The 18,874-nt window shown below is 40.8% G+C and overlaps 1 protein-coding gene and 1 non-coding gene across 3 annotated transcripts in view; both read right to left on the bottom strand.

Moving 5' to 3' along the window:
- Window positions 1-644: 644 nt before the first annotated feature.
- trnae-cuc lies at window positions 645-716 on the bottom strand. The gene has a single exon. It is a non-coding gene; the product is annotated as a tRNA-Glu (tRNA).
- A 9,167-nt stretch (window positions 717-9,883) lies between these two features.
- Window positions 9,884-18,874, bottom strand: part of LOC117536566 (rho GTPase-activating protein 20-like) — a 58,288-nt gene continuing 49,297 nt past the window's right edge. For both annotated transcript variants that reach the window (XM_034201492.1, XM_034201491.1), the window contains exons 14-15: window positions 14,899-15,013; window positions 9,884-12,739 (exon numbers count right to left, since the gene is read on the bottom strand). In XM_034201492.1, coding sequence (XP_034057383.1) covers window positions 11,064-12,739; window positions 14,899-15,013 — 1,791 coding nt within the window. In that variant the 3' untranslated portion in view covers window positions 9,884-11,063. The remainder of the gene's footprint in view (window positions 12,740-14,898; window positions 15,014-18,874) is intronic.

The following is an 18,874-nucleotide window of genomic DNA, read 5'->3' as shown; positions in this document are numbered from 1 at the left end:
AATGTTTTTATTTTGAGTTATGACCATAATGCTTGTTTTTCATTTGAAAGTTTTAGGCTCTACAAATCAAGTTGAATAATATAGCTCACAGGTTATTATTATAGTGCAATAAAAGTATATTGAATAACACTAGAGCTAACGAGTACCTGTTACGAAATGTTTAAGAAGCCAAAATAAATAACAAAAATTAGAAAATAAAGATTTTAAATATTTTCTGCCTATTCACAACAACACCAACATGTAAATAATGGTACATCATGTAAACTATTTAGTATATATATTTTTCTTTATCTTCATTTTTTAAGCCTTTCTTTGATTATCTTTTATGGGAATTTGAATCTTAAGATTAAGACAGAATTTATTATAAAGTCCGTTTTTCCCTGTTTAAATTAATACAAATAAACCCCAGATTCAGTCAAACAGGACCCATACACATTAGTGGAGAGGGTGCAAATGGTTCAACACCAAGGAGCACTTTGGGGTTTAGTGCCTTGCTTAAGGCACCTTTGCAGAGCCTAGGAAGCGAACTGGTTCCTATCCATCTACCCGCACCTTTTATTCTTTTTTCGATCGGGACTTGAACGTCAAACCTTCATTTTCAAGTCCTTTATTAAGACTGAGTTACAACTGCCCAAAAAATGCCGTTCCCTGACCGGGAATCGAACCCGGGCCGCGGCGGTGAGAGCGCCGAATCCTAACCACTAGACCACCAGGGACAGTTACGCAACACCTTCACGTTTTTGTAAAAATCCCCGAACATAACTTATAAAAACAATTACAAATCTCCATTCTGAAATAATATCTCCCAGTAGTCAGGAATGAGGTTTCAGGTGTTTTAATAAAAGCAAGGCAAAGCAAGTTTATTTATATAGCACCTTTCAACACAAGGCAATTCAAAGTGCTTTACAAAAATGAAAGAAACATATTATAAAATGGCATTTAAAAACACTAATTTAAAAGCAAAGATAACATGAATAACAAAGGTACATGAATTAAAGTTACAGTGCAGTGTGAGATACACACATCTGAAATGTTTAGCTCTGACTCTCAATCATTGCTAACTTTTTTAGCAGAAATAGTTTTATTTGACCTTTCTTTCTACTAAATGAACCTCCCTTTTGAAAATTCTAATCTGCAACCCAATATTCCGAAAATTCAACGGATCCTGGCCATATTTGTGTAGCATATACAATTAATTTGACATTCACGTGGCTTGCTAGTTTTTGACCCCATCTGTAGTCAAAAAGTCACCACTTAAGGTCCTTTCAGTATTTCTACTAATCACTTTAAGGTGGGGTAGGTAATTTTGGAGAAACAAGCTCGAGTGCGCTAGAATTTGAAAATACACAGCCGGAACAAATCTGCCACTTCCTTACAGAGCCCCTCCTCCAACACACACGAACGCGCACATGACCAATGAGGGCACGAGATAAGTTTGTGCACAGATGGAAGGCTGACAGGCAGGTAGGCCTTCCAGTTACTTTAGCCGGGCCGGCTCAGATGATTGGTCGTGCTTTTTACAGCGCCACGGCTTCCACAGATGACATTTTTGTATGGATTTTTTGTCAAAGCACTTAAGATATTCATTGCTATCGGGATGTTAAGAGCATTCCATGGAATATAACACAAAGTGTATCTCGAGCCGGTTTCTCAAACTTACCCTATGACTTCCTGTTTGATAGGAGGGTCCTCCTAATAAAGGCTAAAAGTGTGCCCTTGTCCTGTGATACAGGCCTATGAATGACTTTTACTCATCCCTTCATTACCCCATAATTTGGTTTCATGACATAATTCAGCAGATAAATCACCATCCAGGTATGTGGAGCTATATTGAGGCTACCAGCAGTCAGTGAGAGTTCCTATCGGTGAGCTGGATGCAATCCTACCTGGAGGGGAGAGAACAGATGGTGGAGGTAAACGGTACTCGGTCCCCCCCCCTCCCAGTGAGCTGTGGTGTTCCACAAGGAAGCATATTAGGTCCGTTACTGTTCCTAATTTATGTAAATGACATGTCATCAGCATGTGACTGCAACTTGTTCCTGTTCGCGGACGACTCAGCCCTGCTGGTCTCTGACAGGAGCAGATTGCAGGTTGAAAAAACCCTCAGCTCCGAGCTCGGCAGAATCTGCACCTGGCTCGCCGATAATAATTATCATTACACCTGGGTAAAACAGTCCATTCTCTTCGGTTCGAAACATAATCTCAGCAAATCCGACGACTTCTCAGTTGCAGTGGGCGACATTATTGTCACAAGTAAGAAGGAAATTACATACCTAGGATCTATTCTTGAGGCAAACCTCTCCTGTGACAAAATGGCATCCAATGTAATAAAAAAAGTCAATCAAAGAACTAGATTCCTATACCGGATCTCCTCTCTGGTAAACAAAAACACCCTGAAAACTCTGGCAGGAGCACTCATTCAAGGGTACTATGACTATGCTTGCACGTCATGGTACCATAGCACCTCCAAGGCGCTAAAAATAAAACTTCAAACATCGCAAAATAAACTGGTCAGACAACTGCTTGACCTTTCATCTAGAACCCACCTCACCTCTGCCCACTTTGACAACCTAGGATGGCTTAGAGTAGACGACAGAGTACAGCTACTTGCAATGGGCCTAGTCTACAAGATCCACTACACCTCTATGGTACCCATGTACATGTTAAAATTCTTCCCAAAGGTCAAGGAATACCATGATCATAACACCAGAGGGAGCTCCACAAATCATGTGAAACCCAGATTTGGCACAAAAAAGGGGGAATACACGTTTCGCAATTATGCCACATCAAGGTGGAACGCTCTTCCCACAACTGTAAAGGAAAGTAAAACTATACTTACCTTCAAAACCTCTCTTAAAGAGCACCTTCGGGGGAGAGCATTGCAAAACTGGCCCCGGTAATGGTACAAATCTCAACCTGTCGTACAATGGACAGCTTCCCCCCCCATCTATGTATATACTCGCATTTTAGACTCTGTTACTAACTGTATATCTGTAGACTTGGTATGTCTTAAATGTCCGGTTAGGATGTATTAGAACGAAATCTAAAATGAAAATTGTAAATAAGCAATCTGTATGTAAAAAAACCACCTGTATGTAAATTGTAAATAAGCCATCTGTATGTCAAATATGTCTTATATGTCTTAAATGATATGATGAATTGGAAATGGGGGACCCTGATATAAACAAGACGAAAGTCTTTCTCTGGTCTGCATCCCCTTAACAATTGTATGTTTTGAGCTGTACTGTACTGTACCCAATATACAAGCTGTTAATAAACTTTTCAATCAATCAATCAATTCCCCTTCCTGCCTAAATCGTCCGTCAGGTCCCTGAGAGTCAACTCTAACATAAATGACTGTCAGGAAACTTCAGAAGTCTTCCTGTCATTTTTCAGGTAAAGTTTGTTCCTTTCTGAGGATTCCAGTTGTTATCTGATGGCGGCTGCTTCAATCCTGTTTAATAGCTGGTTGTTAAACGCTGTGAACTCCAACATGGCTGCTGGGTTTTCTTTGAATTCAGCTGCACACCGATTTTACAGACCTGAGGCGCATGTCACTGCGTAAAAATGTATTTTATGGTTTTGTTCTCACATATCTGGATACCTTCAGACCTTGTTAACTCCATCACATTGAATGTTACCAATTCCAAGAATCAAGTGTGCATTTTGGGACATCAGACATAAGATTTTTTTCTAGAATGTGGAATATGTTGTCTTTTCAATTTACACATGTCTATTGCTCTCCCTGAGGTTTCTTCCCATTTTTCTCCATTAACTGTGGGGTTTCTTTTGAAGTTTTTCCTTGTCCTATTTGGGGGTCAAAGGACAGAGGGTGTCGTGTGTATATATATATATATATATATCCTGAGTGTAAAGCCCCCTGAGAAATATGTAAAACGTGTGATATTGGGCTATATAAATAAACTTTGATTGATTGATTGAGAGTAACACCATATATATAAATCAATATGCGTACTTCAGGTGCCTTTTACAGAAGCTCCTCTCTGAGTAGTTTCTATTATTTGAAAGGGAAAATACCAAAAAGCATAAGAGGGCGACTAAAAAAACGATATTGTTACTAAGAGCTCCTGGTTTGTGTTGCTTATCTCCCCTAGCTGGGTCGTATCACGGACGAATAGTGGATTTCTGACTCTGAAATCATTGTTTTAAATACAGCATGGATAAGAAAGCACAATTGAGTGAACTAGCTCAGGTTCTATTAACAGACGCCTTGTCTTTATAAACATAGTATGTTCCAGTTCGTTCTGCCTAGTTTAACTCCTCGTATGGCGGCTGTAATGTTTTACGAGGTTCTTGACCTTTAGAGAGTGTGATATGGTCTGTCAGTGTCACCTGTTGAGAGTGGGGTGTTGTGTTTTTCTCTGTTGATCATGGTGATGATGTCAGAGCGATAAAAGTGTATTTTATTCTTGTTGATAATGTCCTTGTTATTCTACTTGACTACAGTCTCCAAACAAAACAGTCAGGGCCATTACAAATCTACTTTACCGCACACTCCCTTCATTATACAATTGATAGTTTTATGATGAATGCATTCGTGTTTGAAAAACAGGTTTCTTTGCATACATCGAACGGCATACATCTTGAGGAGGTTATTAATGGTAATCAAAACAGAAACAGGTGCTTTATGAACTGCTGGGATTTCAAGAATCTGAGATTTAAAGACTCACTTTCCAAGCCCTGGCCCACCCCACCTGTATTCTTTTAAACCTAAGGGTCATAAGGGTTGCTGTAAGGAGAAAGAAATCAGGATTTTAAAATGTGTCAGCGACAAAAGCTAAAGCACTACACAGTTTGACTGGTGCAATGATGATATATTTTGTAAGCCGACCAGGAGGTTAGCATCGAAAGGGCTCCCTCAACAAAAAGTAATTTTCCATTGGATTTTAGAATATTGCAAAAATACAATCTGTGACAAAGACACGCTTATGCTACTTAGATGTTTTATTCAGCCGGATAATCTCCACATATTTACACCACTTTATGATTTCGAAGCATAAACACAATCGCTAACGTAGCTAAACGGTAAGCTAAAGGCGGCTAATGTTCAGCATGATGACATGTACTAGTCTCATTTAGTTACTTGTTAGCTGTAGTCGTTTTTATGACACATTAAAGCTTCGGACATTCACCAGTGGGGTTTATGCTCACGTATTTTATGTCCTTGAGACTAAGAAACCTGAAGTGGTAAAAATGCAAAGTATTTTCTTGGTTTTAGGACTCATTCCTGTACTTCTAATTAAAAATGATAATCGTTTGAGAGGTTTTTATTATTATTATTATTATTTTTGAGAGGTTGTTTATTATATTATTATTACATTATTTTGAAGTCCTCATTATTAAGAATACATCATTATTGCAATAACATTTCTTTGAAGGTTAATTATTATTATTATTATTAATATTACTTATATAATAGTGTCCTTGGGCAAGACACTTCACCCTAATTTGCTCCTGTGGGTATTGTCCAGAGTAATAACTGTTACATGTCTAATATGTGTAATGTGTAATTGTAGAGCGCTTTGAGTGCCTTGAAAAGCGCTCTAATAAAAATGTTCATGAATTATTATTATTATTATTCTCTTCTACTTGCATCAGTTACAGGTCCAGGTAACTTAATGGAGACTGGAGGTGTACAGCATCTGGTAAACACCAGCTTTATGACAACTCTTTAAAACACATATGAGAAAAGTTAAAGGAAAATATAACTCATGCTTGCAGCTGCACTGACACACTTTTCCTGTCAGTTTCCAATGAGTTTTTCCAGTCTGGTGGCGCATAAACACCAAACACAGTCTTTCAATCACAACTTTGGATCTATGACTTTTATGGGAGACATTCCCAAAAAGATTGTGTTTGCATTACATCACCTTACTGGTGGCTAACCTCTCCTTCTGAGGAACATCATGCCAGTGGAGTCACATCAGCAAACAATAACTTAACGTCGTGTACTGGTGCAGAAATATGAGGAGAATGAGATACAGCAGTGTACAAATCTGCAGGCATTTGATGATTACGTCTATAATTCTGCTGGTTTTGACATCCCAGAATGTGCCTTCAAAATATACGAGTTATCCTTCACTTGCGGTTCTGTTAATGATGACTTTGTGCTAAAGGCCTTCAGAAAAAGATGATAAATTAAGAATTGAGGAACAATTACAAGACCACAGTTGATTTGTGTTTAGGTAAATCTTGCTCTCAAAGATTCATGGCAGTAAATATTCGTATCGGGTTCGCACTCATAACTCAGAAGACTTGAGAACAAAGCTTTCTGTGATGCTTTGGAGGAACAGAGGGGGTTGTGTAATCCTCTAAATTCTACAGCCGAGCAATGTTCAAATAGTAGGCTACATATCTCACATTTTCCAAACACTTCCAAACTTAAAGCAGCTACGATTTATCTTTTTATAACCAAATATCAACGTGAAAGTGGATACTCAATGATTTCCAGCTTTACAGAACAGAGAGGTCAAAATGGCTGAGGCAAGCCCAGGTTAGCACCTATCTGTCGCTAAAGGTGGCCATATCTTATATAATGTGACATTAAGCCATAATATTATAAGTTAGTTACTCAGGGTCGGCGTCATGGGGGGTCATTCGCGGGCCATGCCCCCCCCAAATGAGTGACTGTGCCCCCCCAACGAAGGGCGGGCAAGCCTTGCCACTTTGCCGTTTTTTTTTTAATCATATAGGCTAAGTGAAAACGTTTCCACTAAAAGTTTTTTGTGTGAAATAAATCAGAAATAAAGAATACAAATAGAAAACACAGCCTGAGCTGTGCTCACTGCTGCTCTCTGATTGGTGTGTTGCTTGACCAATGACCCCCGACCTATGCCCCCGACCTTTGTTGTGTTATCATTACGTGGCTGTGTGTTTAGATGAAAGCCCAGTGGCGATCTGTTAATCTGTTACACTGATTATACAGTAAAGCCATCAAAAATAATATGATATACAGTACAGTACAAGTACAAGTACAAGTACTTCTGGGTCTCTGTGTTTCATTCAAGCTCGGCTCTGTGTGTGGCACGGTCGCATTTTGTGAGTACTCGAGCGGTAACGTGGAATGTTGTTGTTAGCATCTGGTTAGCTAGCTATGCTAACTGATATAAAGAGCTGTTTCTACACCAAGGTGGAGGAGAGTCCTCTCCTGTCAGACTGAGAGGATCTTATAACGTCAGCTCAGTGAGGTAAAGGACTCTCTCAGTGTTTAGATAGTTCACTTTATTGTAGGTTATCTCAGTGTCAAACGGTTTGGTCACCATGTAAACAAGTATTTGCGAGGAACACACCTACATATGATCATTATAGTTATTAAAAAATAAGAGAATAAATGAAAAACAGGTATGAAATACTATAGGACAGTAACACAAGAATACAGTTTAAAAGGGGAGTGATTAGTAAAATATCCATAAAGAAAAAGTAAATCTGTTTACAGTTCTGTTTCATATGAAGGTCCATCCCCCACCTAAAACATGTTCACATGGACAGGATACTAAATACATTTGCACACTTTTTATATGGTGGCCTATGTCCATATGTTTCTGTTTTGGTGGTCGTGCCACAACCGTGCATGTATGCAGAAGTCATAGGTGCGCTATACAATAGCACATACACCCCTGCAATGTGTGTGAAAGACAATAGACTTTACAGCATGTTTTTTTTTTATTGAAGTTGCGTTGGTGTGTGTGTGTTGGTTGTTGATGGCAGTGTGTGCCCCCCCCCCGTGGTAAATGATTGCCCCCCCATTCGATTTGTTCTAGAGCCGACCCTGTAGTTACTATACTTCATATCTGGAACAATCTTCCATAAAACTTTAGGTCTAGTGCAACTCTCACTTCGTTTAAATCCAGGTTGAGGATTCTCTGTATTCCTTTATTAAATGAAACAACTATTAATATCGTTCACTACATTGTAACTTTTGTACTCTTGTATTTTATTCCTGTCTTATACTACTTTAGCCTGTTTAAAGGGGCTCTATTGTGCTCATTTTCTGGTTCATATTTGTATTTTCTTACTGCGACATGTTTCTTTAATGTTCAAAAAGGTCTTTATTTTTCTGATATAGAGACAAAAACAGTTTTTTGTACCAAGTTGTACATTTCTGCTATACAGTAAAGCATGATAAATGACCGGTTTATGTGAATTGACACATTTTTGGCTTTGTGTTTCCATTTGAGGAACTCCAGTTGCACCGCTCGTCCAAAAACAGCTGAAAGAGAGTGAGTACTGGACTGACGTTTGATCATTTCACAATGTCGTGTTTTGCTCTCTGCTGCAACAACTGCTTTCAGAACATGTTGGAATAAGCACGTTTGTATACTGTATATGATTGTGAAATAAATCTGTCATGAATATTAACACTACAGAAGAAATTCAGTTCAATCTGCAAAGTACTTTCACAAGAGCAACATTTATTAAAATCAATGATATTTTGTTCTCGCGAGCATTTGACATCAAATTTACACAATATACAAATGGTGCATTTTGTAGCAAATATACTTTCTATAGAGACAGCAGCAGCAGAATTGGCATGTACAAAAATACACATTTGATTTTCTCACACAACAAAACATACCAAAGTATCAGGATAAGATTTAATATATATATTTATATATTTCTGTATCATAAATATAGCAGAATTATACAAGTTAAACAGAATTCACTGTAATGGAGATAACATTTAAAATATTAATACAGGATAAAGTACATTGTGAGATCATTTGAAGTGGTACCGCTTAACATGACCTTATTGCAGTGTGTGTCCTTAGGGAAAGCTATGATGAACTCATAATAACACTGGGTTTAAACTTGTGAAAACTGCTCCTACATTGTGCTATGAATATGTATTTGTAAGTATGAATTTACATACTTTCTGTTGATGAATGCACAGTGAAATAAGGTCATTTATTGTTAAGTGACACCCTAGGAATCATCGCAACGACTGCAGCACTGGAACAAAAATATTATACAATTATGGACAAACCATACAACAGTTAAAATATACGTGTGGAGTATTAACACATACGCACAAACACCCACACTGTATCCTTGTCATTCTGGTGAGACTAAAGGTTTCTTTATAGAATAATGAAGTGCCATAGAAGCAAGAATAAAAACACATTTCTCCTTCAATGGCACACATGTTCTCACATTCCTGCTCAGGACACAGTTTGCAACAACATATTGACTTTCTTTCACACACACACACACACACACACACACACACACACACACACACACACACACACACACACACACACATCACTTCAGGGGACATTACATTGACTTACATGCATTTCCTGGAGACTTATCCTAACCTTAACCCTAACCCTAACCAAGTCTTCACCCTAAAATTAATGATTCCCCTTATGGGGACCTCCAATTTGTCCCCATAAGGAAGGCGAGTCCCCACACCTGACTGTGTAAACAGATTTCGGTCCCCACAAGTATAGTAATGCTAACACACACACACACACACACACACACACACACACACACACACACACACACACACACACACACACACACACACACACACACACACACACACACACACACACACACACACACACACACACACACACACACACACACACACACACACACACACACACACACACCACACACACACACACACACACCACACACACACACACCACACACACACACACACACCACACACACACACACACACACACACACACACACACACACACACACCACCACACACACACACCACACACACACACACACACACACACACACACACACACACACACATACACACACACACACCACACACACACACACACACACACACACACACACACACACACACACACCACACACACACACACACACACACACACACACACACACACACACACACACACACACACACACACACACACACACACACACAGCTCCTCTTCTTCCTCCTCCCTCCCTCCTCTGCCCAGGTCACAGAGATATAAGCCAGAGCTGCAGGACAACACTGTGTGCTGTGTGTCTGGAAACTCGGCTCACATGAATAAATACCGGCCCTATTGATTCACTGATTCACACGGACAAACGATTCACTCGCTGGGGAAAATGTTTCCACTTTACAGAGGCAACTTGTCATAAAAGATACACATTTGAAGGCGTTTTCAAATGGGTACAGGGTTGGTAATTCTCTAAAACGTTGTGGATGACATTTAAAGTCATTTCATAGTATTTGCTTGAAGTCACAGTTGTCATAATGCTCACGTTTATTGCATTTCCTTATAAAAAAAACTTTGATTTGCTTCTTTCTAAACAAGAAAAGTGCAAAGACTACAATAATATACAGAAAAGTCTGAAGTTCCATGAACATTTTGCCAAATTTTAAATCAATTTGATTAGTTTTTCTGTTAAAAACCAAGTCATGATTTCCCACCAGTCTCAAGGGGTTTTCTGCTGGCTGGTAAAAATATGTTTTCATTTGAAAAGCCTCAAGCGAATAAAACAAATCTTCTTTGTCCTTTCTCTTTCATTTCTGAGGAGCTCCTCTTCCTTCATTTCTTTTTAAAAAGCTTCATCACATTCCAAAACAAGAACACACTAAATGAGCTGTAACTCTGACTTGTTTTGACAGCAGCTTTAACGATTGTTTAGGGACCCAGATGTCCAATGAATCTGTATTGAATTCACAGAATCAAGTATTACTGCCTAATAATTAACCATAGTAGGACCTCTAACTGCAGTGTTACAAAGCAACTTCATCAAATACATGAAAGAGGTATCGAAAATGAATTTAATGGATTATAACCAACGCCTTCAAAGTCTACTGTTGACAGGAAGTCAGAATACATTTGAGTAGTGAACAACCACAAGGAGGCGAACAAGGTTCATCGGTACCTTTTAAAATCTAAAACCTTGACCGTACCACAAACTGCAACACCTTTTTGTATATGGATGACTACCACTGAAAGGGGTGTATATGGGGGAACATTATCACAAAGTGAATTAAACAGATATAAAACAGTTTCTTATACACAATCCGTCTGTACAGAGTTCCTTATTTACACGTATGACTCTTCTGCAAAAAAAAGCTGGTCAAAGTCTTCCGCCGGCGGGTCGCTGCAGCGCCTGCTCTGCCAGTCCCTCTTCCCCTGAACGATGGCCAGCGCCACCTCCTGACTCCTCCGCAGGCACGCGTCCGCATCCTCCTCACCCTGCTGTGAGGAAAAGTAGTCCCTTACAGCCAGGGTGGCGGAGGGAGACAGGCAGAAGCGTGGCTCGGCGTGGTTGGGCTCCACCTGTGACACCCTCAGGCCGCCATCTTTGGGCCGAGCCTTAGAGGAGCGAGGTCTGTCCAGAGTGAGGCTGCAGGGGGGAGAGTTCGCCGTGACCTTGGAGGGTTCAGATGCTCTGCGGGGGTGAGGGAGTGTCCTTTGCCCTCTGTGTCCATCGAGGGCTATAGAGTGGGACTTTTGCTTCTTGAGAACCAGGGTGGTGGCGTTCTGTCCGTAGAAAACACCCTGTGGCGGCTGCACACACTCGTTTCTAGCAGTCCTGTGTGTGACCTCACTTCCTGTGAGTGGTTTCTGGATGGATCTGTTGGTCGGGTCTTGGAGCTGCCTCAGCTCTCGGACCGTCAGAGGTTTCTCTGTCCCCCTGTAGAAGGGAGAGCGACTGCGCTGAAGCTGCAGTAACGCCTGCTGGTACGACGGAGGGCTGCTGGATCTACGCCCGCAGTTTCTGTTCACTTCGACCTCCTGAACGTCAGAGCAGCTGTTACCGTTTGTGTCTGTTTTCCCATTTGTGTCTGTTTTCCCGTTCACTTCAGGCTCCTCTGAGTGTCCATTATTATCAGATTGCTTTAGTGACAGGCGGCGGTCCTTCTTTAGCCACGTGTTAGGGTGTAGGCCGTGATGGTGAGGGGGCGTTTGATTGGTCCTCATGCCCTGTGTGGGCCAAAGAGGCGGGGCTTCCCTCTGAGGCGGGGAGTCTCTCGGTGACAACGGAGGACGTCCAGGAAACAGAGGGGAGAGCGGTGGTGGCAGCTCGGCCAATGGATTCGCCCCATTGCTGGCGTAGTCCGTGGAGTACTGTGAGAAGGCGGAGTCTAACGAGCTGAGGGAGGAGCCTGTGGGTGAGGTCGCCGGTGACGACAGACTGGAGCAGCTGACATCCAATCGCAGCGGAGGAGGAGGGGCGTGTTTCATCTTCCTCCGCCCACCGTTCTGCACTTTGGCTCCTCCTCCCTTCTCACAACCTTCCTCTTCCTCCTCCTTCAGCTGTAGTCCACTCAGCCCCTGCTGCAGAAACACCTCTTCCTCCTCTTCCTCTCTCTCCATGGCAGCGTCGTAGCTCACCTTTCTCACCGTTAGATCTGCATGCAGCATCAACGTGTCTGATGGAGGAGTGCTGGACAGGGCCAAGGCGGGCTCTGAGCTCCTCCTCAGTCTCCGGGGACCCTGCGACGCCCCGTTTGATTGGCGGGTTCGAGGCTGTCGGACCGCAGGACTGAACCTGCGCGGCCTGGCCAGCGGGGGCAGCTGCAGCAGGTGGTCCGTGTCGGGGTCAGGGTCGGGGTCGCAGTCGCTGAGCGTGATGACAGAGTCTCGACTGAGGCTGTCCGGCTTGTCTTTGTCTCGAAGAGGAAGCTGCTCCTGGAAGGGAGACTCGGGGTCGTCGTTCAGCTCGTTCTCCAGACTGTCGTAGGACGAGTCGTTCATCTGGAAGGACGACACATCTGGGAAGAGATGAGGAGGAGGAAGATGAAGAAATAAAGGGGAGAAGAGAGAAAGATTATTATTATAGAGAAGTCAAATTAAGTTCATGATCATTTAATCTAAAAAAAACAGAAAAATAATAATCTTGCAGACAAAATACAGTCTTATTAAACCTTGCATTTCACGTGAAGATAAAGTAGTCCTTAAAATAAACAGCTTTTCCAGACATGCCATTTCATACAAGCATCCTGCAATTTAAGCTATTTCCTCCTACTAGCAACTCAAATGAGCAATCCAAGTTCAGACAGACCAAACTACATTTAGTAACACAACAACCTACACAAAGAACAATAACTGCATCTCCCATAATATGCTTCTCTTTCATGGTAGAAACTAAATACACAACGTTTTTAAAAAAGTGGGACGAACTAAAAACATTGACCCGAGAAGAGAACAGAGGACAGTGTCGTCCCGCAGTGAGTCTTTGACCTCCCGTGGTTATTTATAGCATCAGGAAGAGAGTTGGTGATATTTATGAATGAAGTGATTCAGCGCTGCGTTAATCAGCACCTCAGCAATCACTGAAATTAGTGGAGGTCAAACTATTGACCCCAATCAGCAGGCCTGAAAGAGCCTTACACTCACTGAGAGCTAGTCAGTGTACAAGCACCTCTCTCCAATATTCTGAGGTGCAACACACAGAAGAGTTGACGGTTAAAAAGCACCTTCGGTCAAGGAGCTGTTCGATTAGGACCTGAACCCCATCAGCACCTCTGATCAATCATTGTTACCGTCTTAATCTTGCTTAATTTATGCTTCTCATTTTAGGGTTAGGCACATAATATCAACATGGAAGATATTACAGGTAAGCATATTTGCTTCACAGACCTATTTGTGCACAAATACATATGTTTTCCTCTAGTAGCAGCTTGGTGTTTATAATGTAATATTATATATATTATTTCGATCTTGTGCCCACGATATTTTTTAAATCATGATTGATGATCAAGTGGTTAAATGGTAAATGGACTGGACTTATATAGCGCTTTATCCAGTCGTTAAGACCCCTCAAAGCGCTTTACATACTACATGTCATTCACCCATTCATACAGAGCAGTGTACTTTACTCTAGGACAGGGATGGGCAAATGGCGGCCCACACCTCCTCTTTTTACGGCCCTCAGATTAATTTATAAACAACCTAATTAATTAAAAAAAAAAATATTTATTTTAATTTTATTTGTAGTACTGATACCGTCCACTAGACTCCTAGTTACGTCGCGAGCTGCGTAGATGATTTCAAATACCGCAAAATAATCTGTGACGCATTTGTGTGTATTGTGTTTGTTTCCCGGGGAAACACTCACAAGAAACACCGGCTGTTGTTATGCCTGCTGTGACGTTAAATTGCCTCTTGTAATTATGCCGTTACGAGCTTCAAAGCTGTATTTATCATCTGAATTTGGCGAAACAAGTTTAATATTCTAAAAACCAAGACTTTGTTTATTTGAAATCAGATGAAAACAAACTGTCACGGACCCTGACGTGTTATCTATGATTACTACACTTTTCATTCATAATTTCAGCGGGAGGGAGGGAGGGGAGCGGCGCTGAGGAACAGCAGAGTGTTTTAGCTAGTTTCAAGTTAGACAACTACAATTACATACAATACATGCAATTTGTGTGTGTGTGTGTGTGTGTTCCAAGTGAATCTGCGGCCCCCTGATGGCCAGTACATACATTATGTGGCCCCCACCACCATCCAAGTTGCCCATCCCTGCTCTAGGACCTAACATTCACACAGCGTTGGCCATGCCATCGGGAGCAACTCAGGGTTAAGTATCTTGCCCAAGGACACATCGACATGTTCACTTCATGGGCTGGGATCGAACCCACAACCTTCTGGTTGGAAGACGACCGCACTCCCTCGCAGCCACAGTCGCCCTTAATCAAGCAAATATTGTAAAATGTTCACATTTTTAGATGTTCCTTTGTTGCTGTTTTGTTCGTAATCCATCATCTCCACATGTGTGCAACAGTGCCAGTAAAGTGATGATAGAGCGGAGCTGGGCATTTTTGTAGAAAGCCCCTTCTGCAGACTTGGCCTCCATCAACACATTTACCAGACTCATTCATTCCCTATTCATCTCCTTTCACACCCCTCTGTCTCTCAGTCTCACCTGAGCCGTGGTCACTGCTGCTGCTCTTCTGGCTGAAGCTCCTGAACAGCGAGGTCACGTCTTCTCCCAGCACCATGGTGCAGTTCTCTATGAGGAGGCGGACCAGCTCACACACCTGCAGAGAGAAACAGCGCCTGGTTAGAGACTAAACACTTTGGACTTTTCTTTGCTTTCCCTGCAGCTGCTGACCGTTCATTTTCATTGTTAAACAGTTGGCTGAAAGTGTAATAAGGTTATTGTTTATGCAGAGCTTCATTTGCTCTTGCAGTTTCTCAGGGATCCAGCAAAAAATCTGCAGAAATTCAGCAAAAAGGAACACACACACACACACACACACACACACACACACACACACACACACACACACACACACACACACACACACACACTCCCCCCCTCCCTGATGAGCATTTTGATATTGATCAAATGTAGATCTGATGCAAAACGTAAAAAAACATGTGTAGTTGCTTTTTCTGTAGGCTCGAATCATGACTTGGATAACTGTGTGATTTCAGCCCCAAACTAATTCAAAAGTTATGTTATTTTCTGCGTTTATTTCCCATATTATCATGCTGAGAAATGTTCCGCTTTGTTTGTTTCCACAGATTTAGTATTTGCATTCCTCAGCACTGAGAAAACGAAATCCTGCTTCCCGCTCCTGGACAATGTCCTGATGATGATAATAACTGTATTAGCTTTGATTATCACTTGTTCAAATGTTTATTGAATGACCAAGAGACACATATCCAATGTTTATAACAGTAGCTTTTCTAAAACGTATCATGTCTTATAAGATGATGAATGTTACTAAATCCTATGTAAGATCAAATACACGCAATCCCCGCAAAAATGCCATTGGTCATAAATATACACTGTTTCCACAACCCATGTTAACTTGTCACTTTAACCTATTCCGCACTTTATAACTTAGATGAAGACCAAATATGTATATATGCTGACAGTTATTTTACTCTTATTTTTATTCATCTCCTATTTTCATAGTCTTTTATTATTATTATCATTATTTCCTTGATTTTATGTTATTTATTATAGATTTTATTGATCTGTGTGAATCTTTGCTGTACTGTTTTTTTTCACGCTCATCTTATCTTATTAAGGGATCAGGACACTTTTTAAATGGCTTTTTTTAAAGGGTCAGTTCAAGTAAAACATACCGACAATGTCTGTGCTTTCAGGAAATGATCCACAGTTGGAACCTGTCCTCAAACAAATCACTTTACTTGGCGGAAAGCACCATGTTTTAAACAAAACAGACCAAAAAATGACTAAACACATGACGCGCTACGACACAAATAGTCGCCGGGCCACTCAGAGTCATATCCTCCTTGACTTGAAGTTTCCACTCAAATCTGTCGGTTGAGTTTAATAAATGACATCGCCATCGCTGCGTTACTGCGACACTTTGGAAAACACACTGGAGACAAAACACACTTTTCAGGGCCTAACTGTTTGTGTGTTTGCTGGGCCAGATGTGTGTGGTACAGCTGTACAGCGTGGCGTCCATATGTGTTGTATGACTCAGTGTTCAGAGGAAAACATGTTGTTTCTGCTTATTTTCAAGTTATAAAAGGTCTTCATTTCTAAAAGACAGCAAAGTGGCTCAAATAATAAAGCTTTTACGACTAAAATCAATTTGTTTCACTATTTTTTAAAGAACTACGTGCAATTTTCTTTATTCTAGCTTCAAACAAGTTGATTTATAATAAAAACGGGTTGAAGTCAGTTCAGTGCACTGTAGTTTTAGGTCACATTTGAAGACTAAAAATACTTCCCAGGTCCAATAATGGACCAGATTGGGGATTCAAATATGAAAGAAACATTTGACCTGACAGATGATGGGAGATGAGAGCTATTACATAACTTAATGAGTCCTTATTTTAGTATTCAGGGGAAGTTAATCCGTCATGGCTGTAACCAGAGAGCAAACGCAACATTAACCTCCAGGCTTTATCCCCACGATTGTTCTTTAAATACCACTTGTGCTACTGACTGCTGTGCGAAAGCCTGATGACACATTTATTACTTGGATTAGGGTTATTCTCAGCTCTTCTGTCCATATCCTGCAGTTTCACTTACATAAGAAGCAAATGCATGCACACTAGGGCTGAACGATTAATCGATTTTAAATCGAAATCGCGATTTGAAATGATGCGATTATGAAATCGCAAAGCCTGCGATTTTTTTTTACTTTGATCCAATCACCTGCCAAGTGCTTTTGAAAGTGCCTGCCCTTTCCAAATCGCTTCCAATGGAGCTTTCCTAGATGGTTTAGTGAACCATCTGAGTCAGGTTAGTAATGCTCCATCACATGTTTCTATTACAGGGTGAATCTTAAACTGAAGCTTGACTTTAAAGCAACCCAACGGAAGTTTCATGTAAGTTTAGTTCTTTCACTCGTAGCTCGGGCTGCGGGGGTGCTAGAGACGGGAGCACTGTTGATAGCGACCTTCCTAGCCGGAGATTATGGCCGCATTTTACAATAAACTTCCGTTGGGTCGCTTAAAAAGAAATATCACAATCGAATCGCAATCGCAATATTTGTCAGAAAAATCGCAATTAGATTTTTTCCCAAAATCGTGCAGCCCTAATGTACACATGTCTCATCTCTCTGTAACATTCATCACTGCCTCCAACACTTTTAAAGGGGCATTATTACGCTCATTCTGAGGCTCATATTCGTATTTTGTGACTTGTGAACTTTGGGATTTTAGCCTTTGCACAAAAACCTATATAACAGGCACATCTTAATATACATAATTGTCACTATCCGACTTCAGATACCAATAAGAAACAAAACATGGAGGAATTTCAGTGATTCGCTTCAGGGGAGGTTGAATGTAACCAATTATCTTTGGGTGTGAAAAACCTGTTTGTGATAACAGGTGAGATATTGTTACCCATAGATACTGCTGCCACTGTGACATCTGTCATCAGCGCACAATGACATTCCTGGTTCCTGAAGAACAGCACATCACCCGACAGGCATTTTAAAGTAAGTGTGTGTTAATCAATCCATAATTACAGGGGATATATAGTGTGCATGTTGGTTAGTCCGACTTAAAGAGGCACACTGCTCCCGAGACACACCCAGGCGAAAAGGAAATCTCAGTTCTCTCATGAAAGGCTTTCGTTCTGCTTCTGTCATTTTCAACACCAATAGGTCTTAAAACAGGGTCTAGCATATAAGTTAAGTTCATGACAAATATGCTTTCTTATATGCTTTCCATGCTGAATGTTGACAACAACAAATAAAAAAATGTTTAAAGGAAGTAGAATATATATTTCTATATTGTTATTTTGGATCCTCATTATCTACCAATAAGTTATATATCTATACATCCTTGGTTCTAATCAAAACAAAACATATAAAACAACACACATAACTTGCATACAAGTCTAAAAGAAAAATGTCAAGACAAAAGTCCATTAAAAAACAAAAAATCAAGTTGCATTACATCGTAGTTGTTCAGATGAATTATTATCCTTGGGTAGAGTCTTAAAACCTGGCGTTAGCTGTTACGACAATTATTTTAGTAATTTGTCTATTGTTTTGACCACCGTCAATCTTTAGCCCCCATCAGATGTTCCAGGTTTTTCTTTCAAAGTCTCTCTCTTGATTTCATATTTTCTTATCTACAGTAACACTCTCTTTCAATAAGGCTCTCTGTCCTCCTTCATCACTCAGTTAGCATTCCTCCCCGTCACTCTGCTACGTGACACACAGTTACAAAGAGCCTGCAGGCATCCTTTCACTCATCCATCAACAGCACATTCAGAACAGCTTCTTCTTCTTTTACCCAATGGGATGTTATCCTAAACTCTCTATCAACTTCTAAATGTCTGCCAATTCATAGAATATGTGTGTATATCGTATGAAATCCGATCTCTGCAGCTCATCCAGAATGCAGCGGCTCGTCTGGTTTTCAACCTTCCTAAATTCTCCCACACCACTCCG

This window comes from Gymnodraco acuticeps, unplaced genomic scaffold (assembly GCF_902827175.1).
Source record: "Gymnodraco acuticeps unplaced genomic scaffold, fGymAcu1.1, whole genome shotgun sequence".
Classification (NCBI taxonomy): Eukaryota; Metazoa; Chordata; class Actinopteri; order Perciformes; family Bathydraconidae; genus Gymnodraco; species Gymnodraco acuticeps.
The sequence above is the reverse complement of the archived record's forward strand: the minus strand, read 5'-3'. Positions and strand labels throughout refer to the sequence as shown.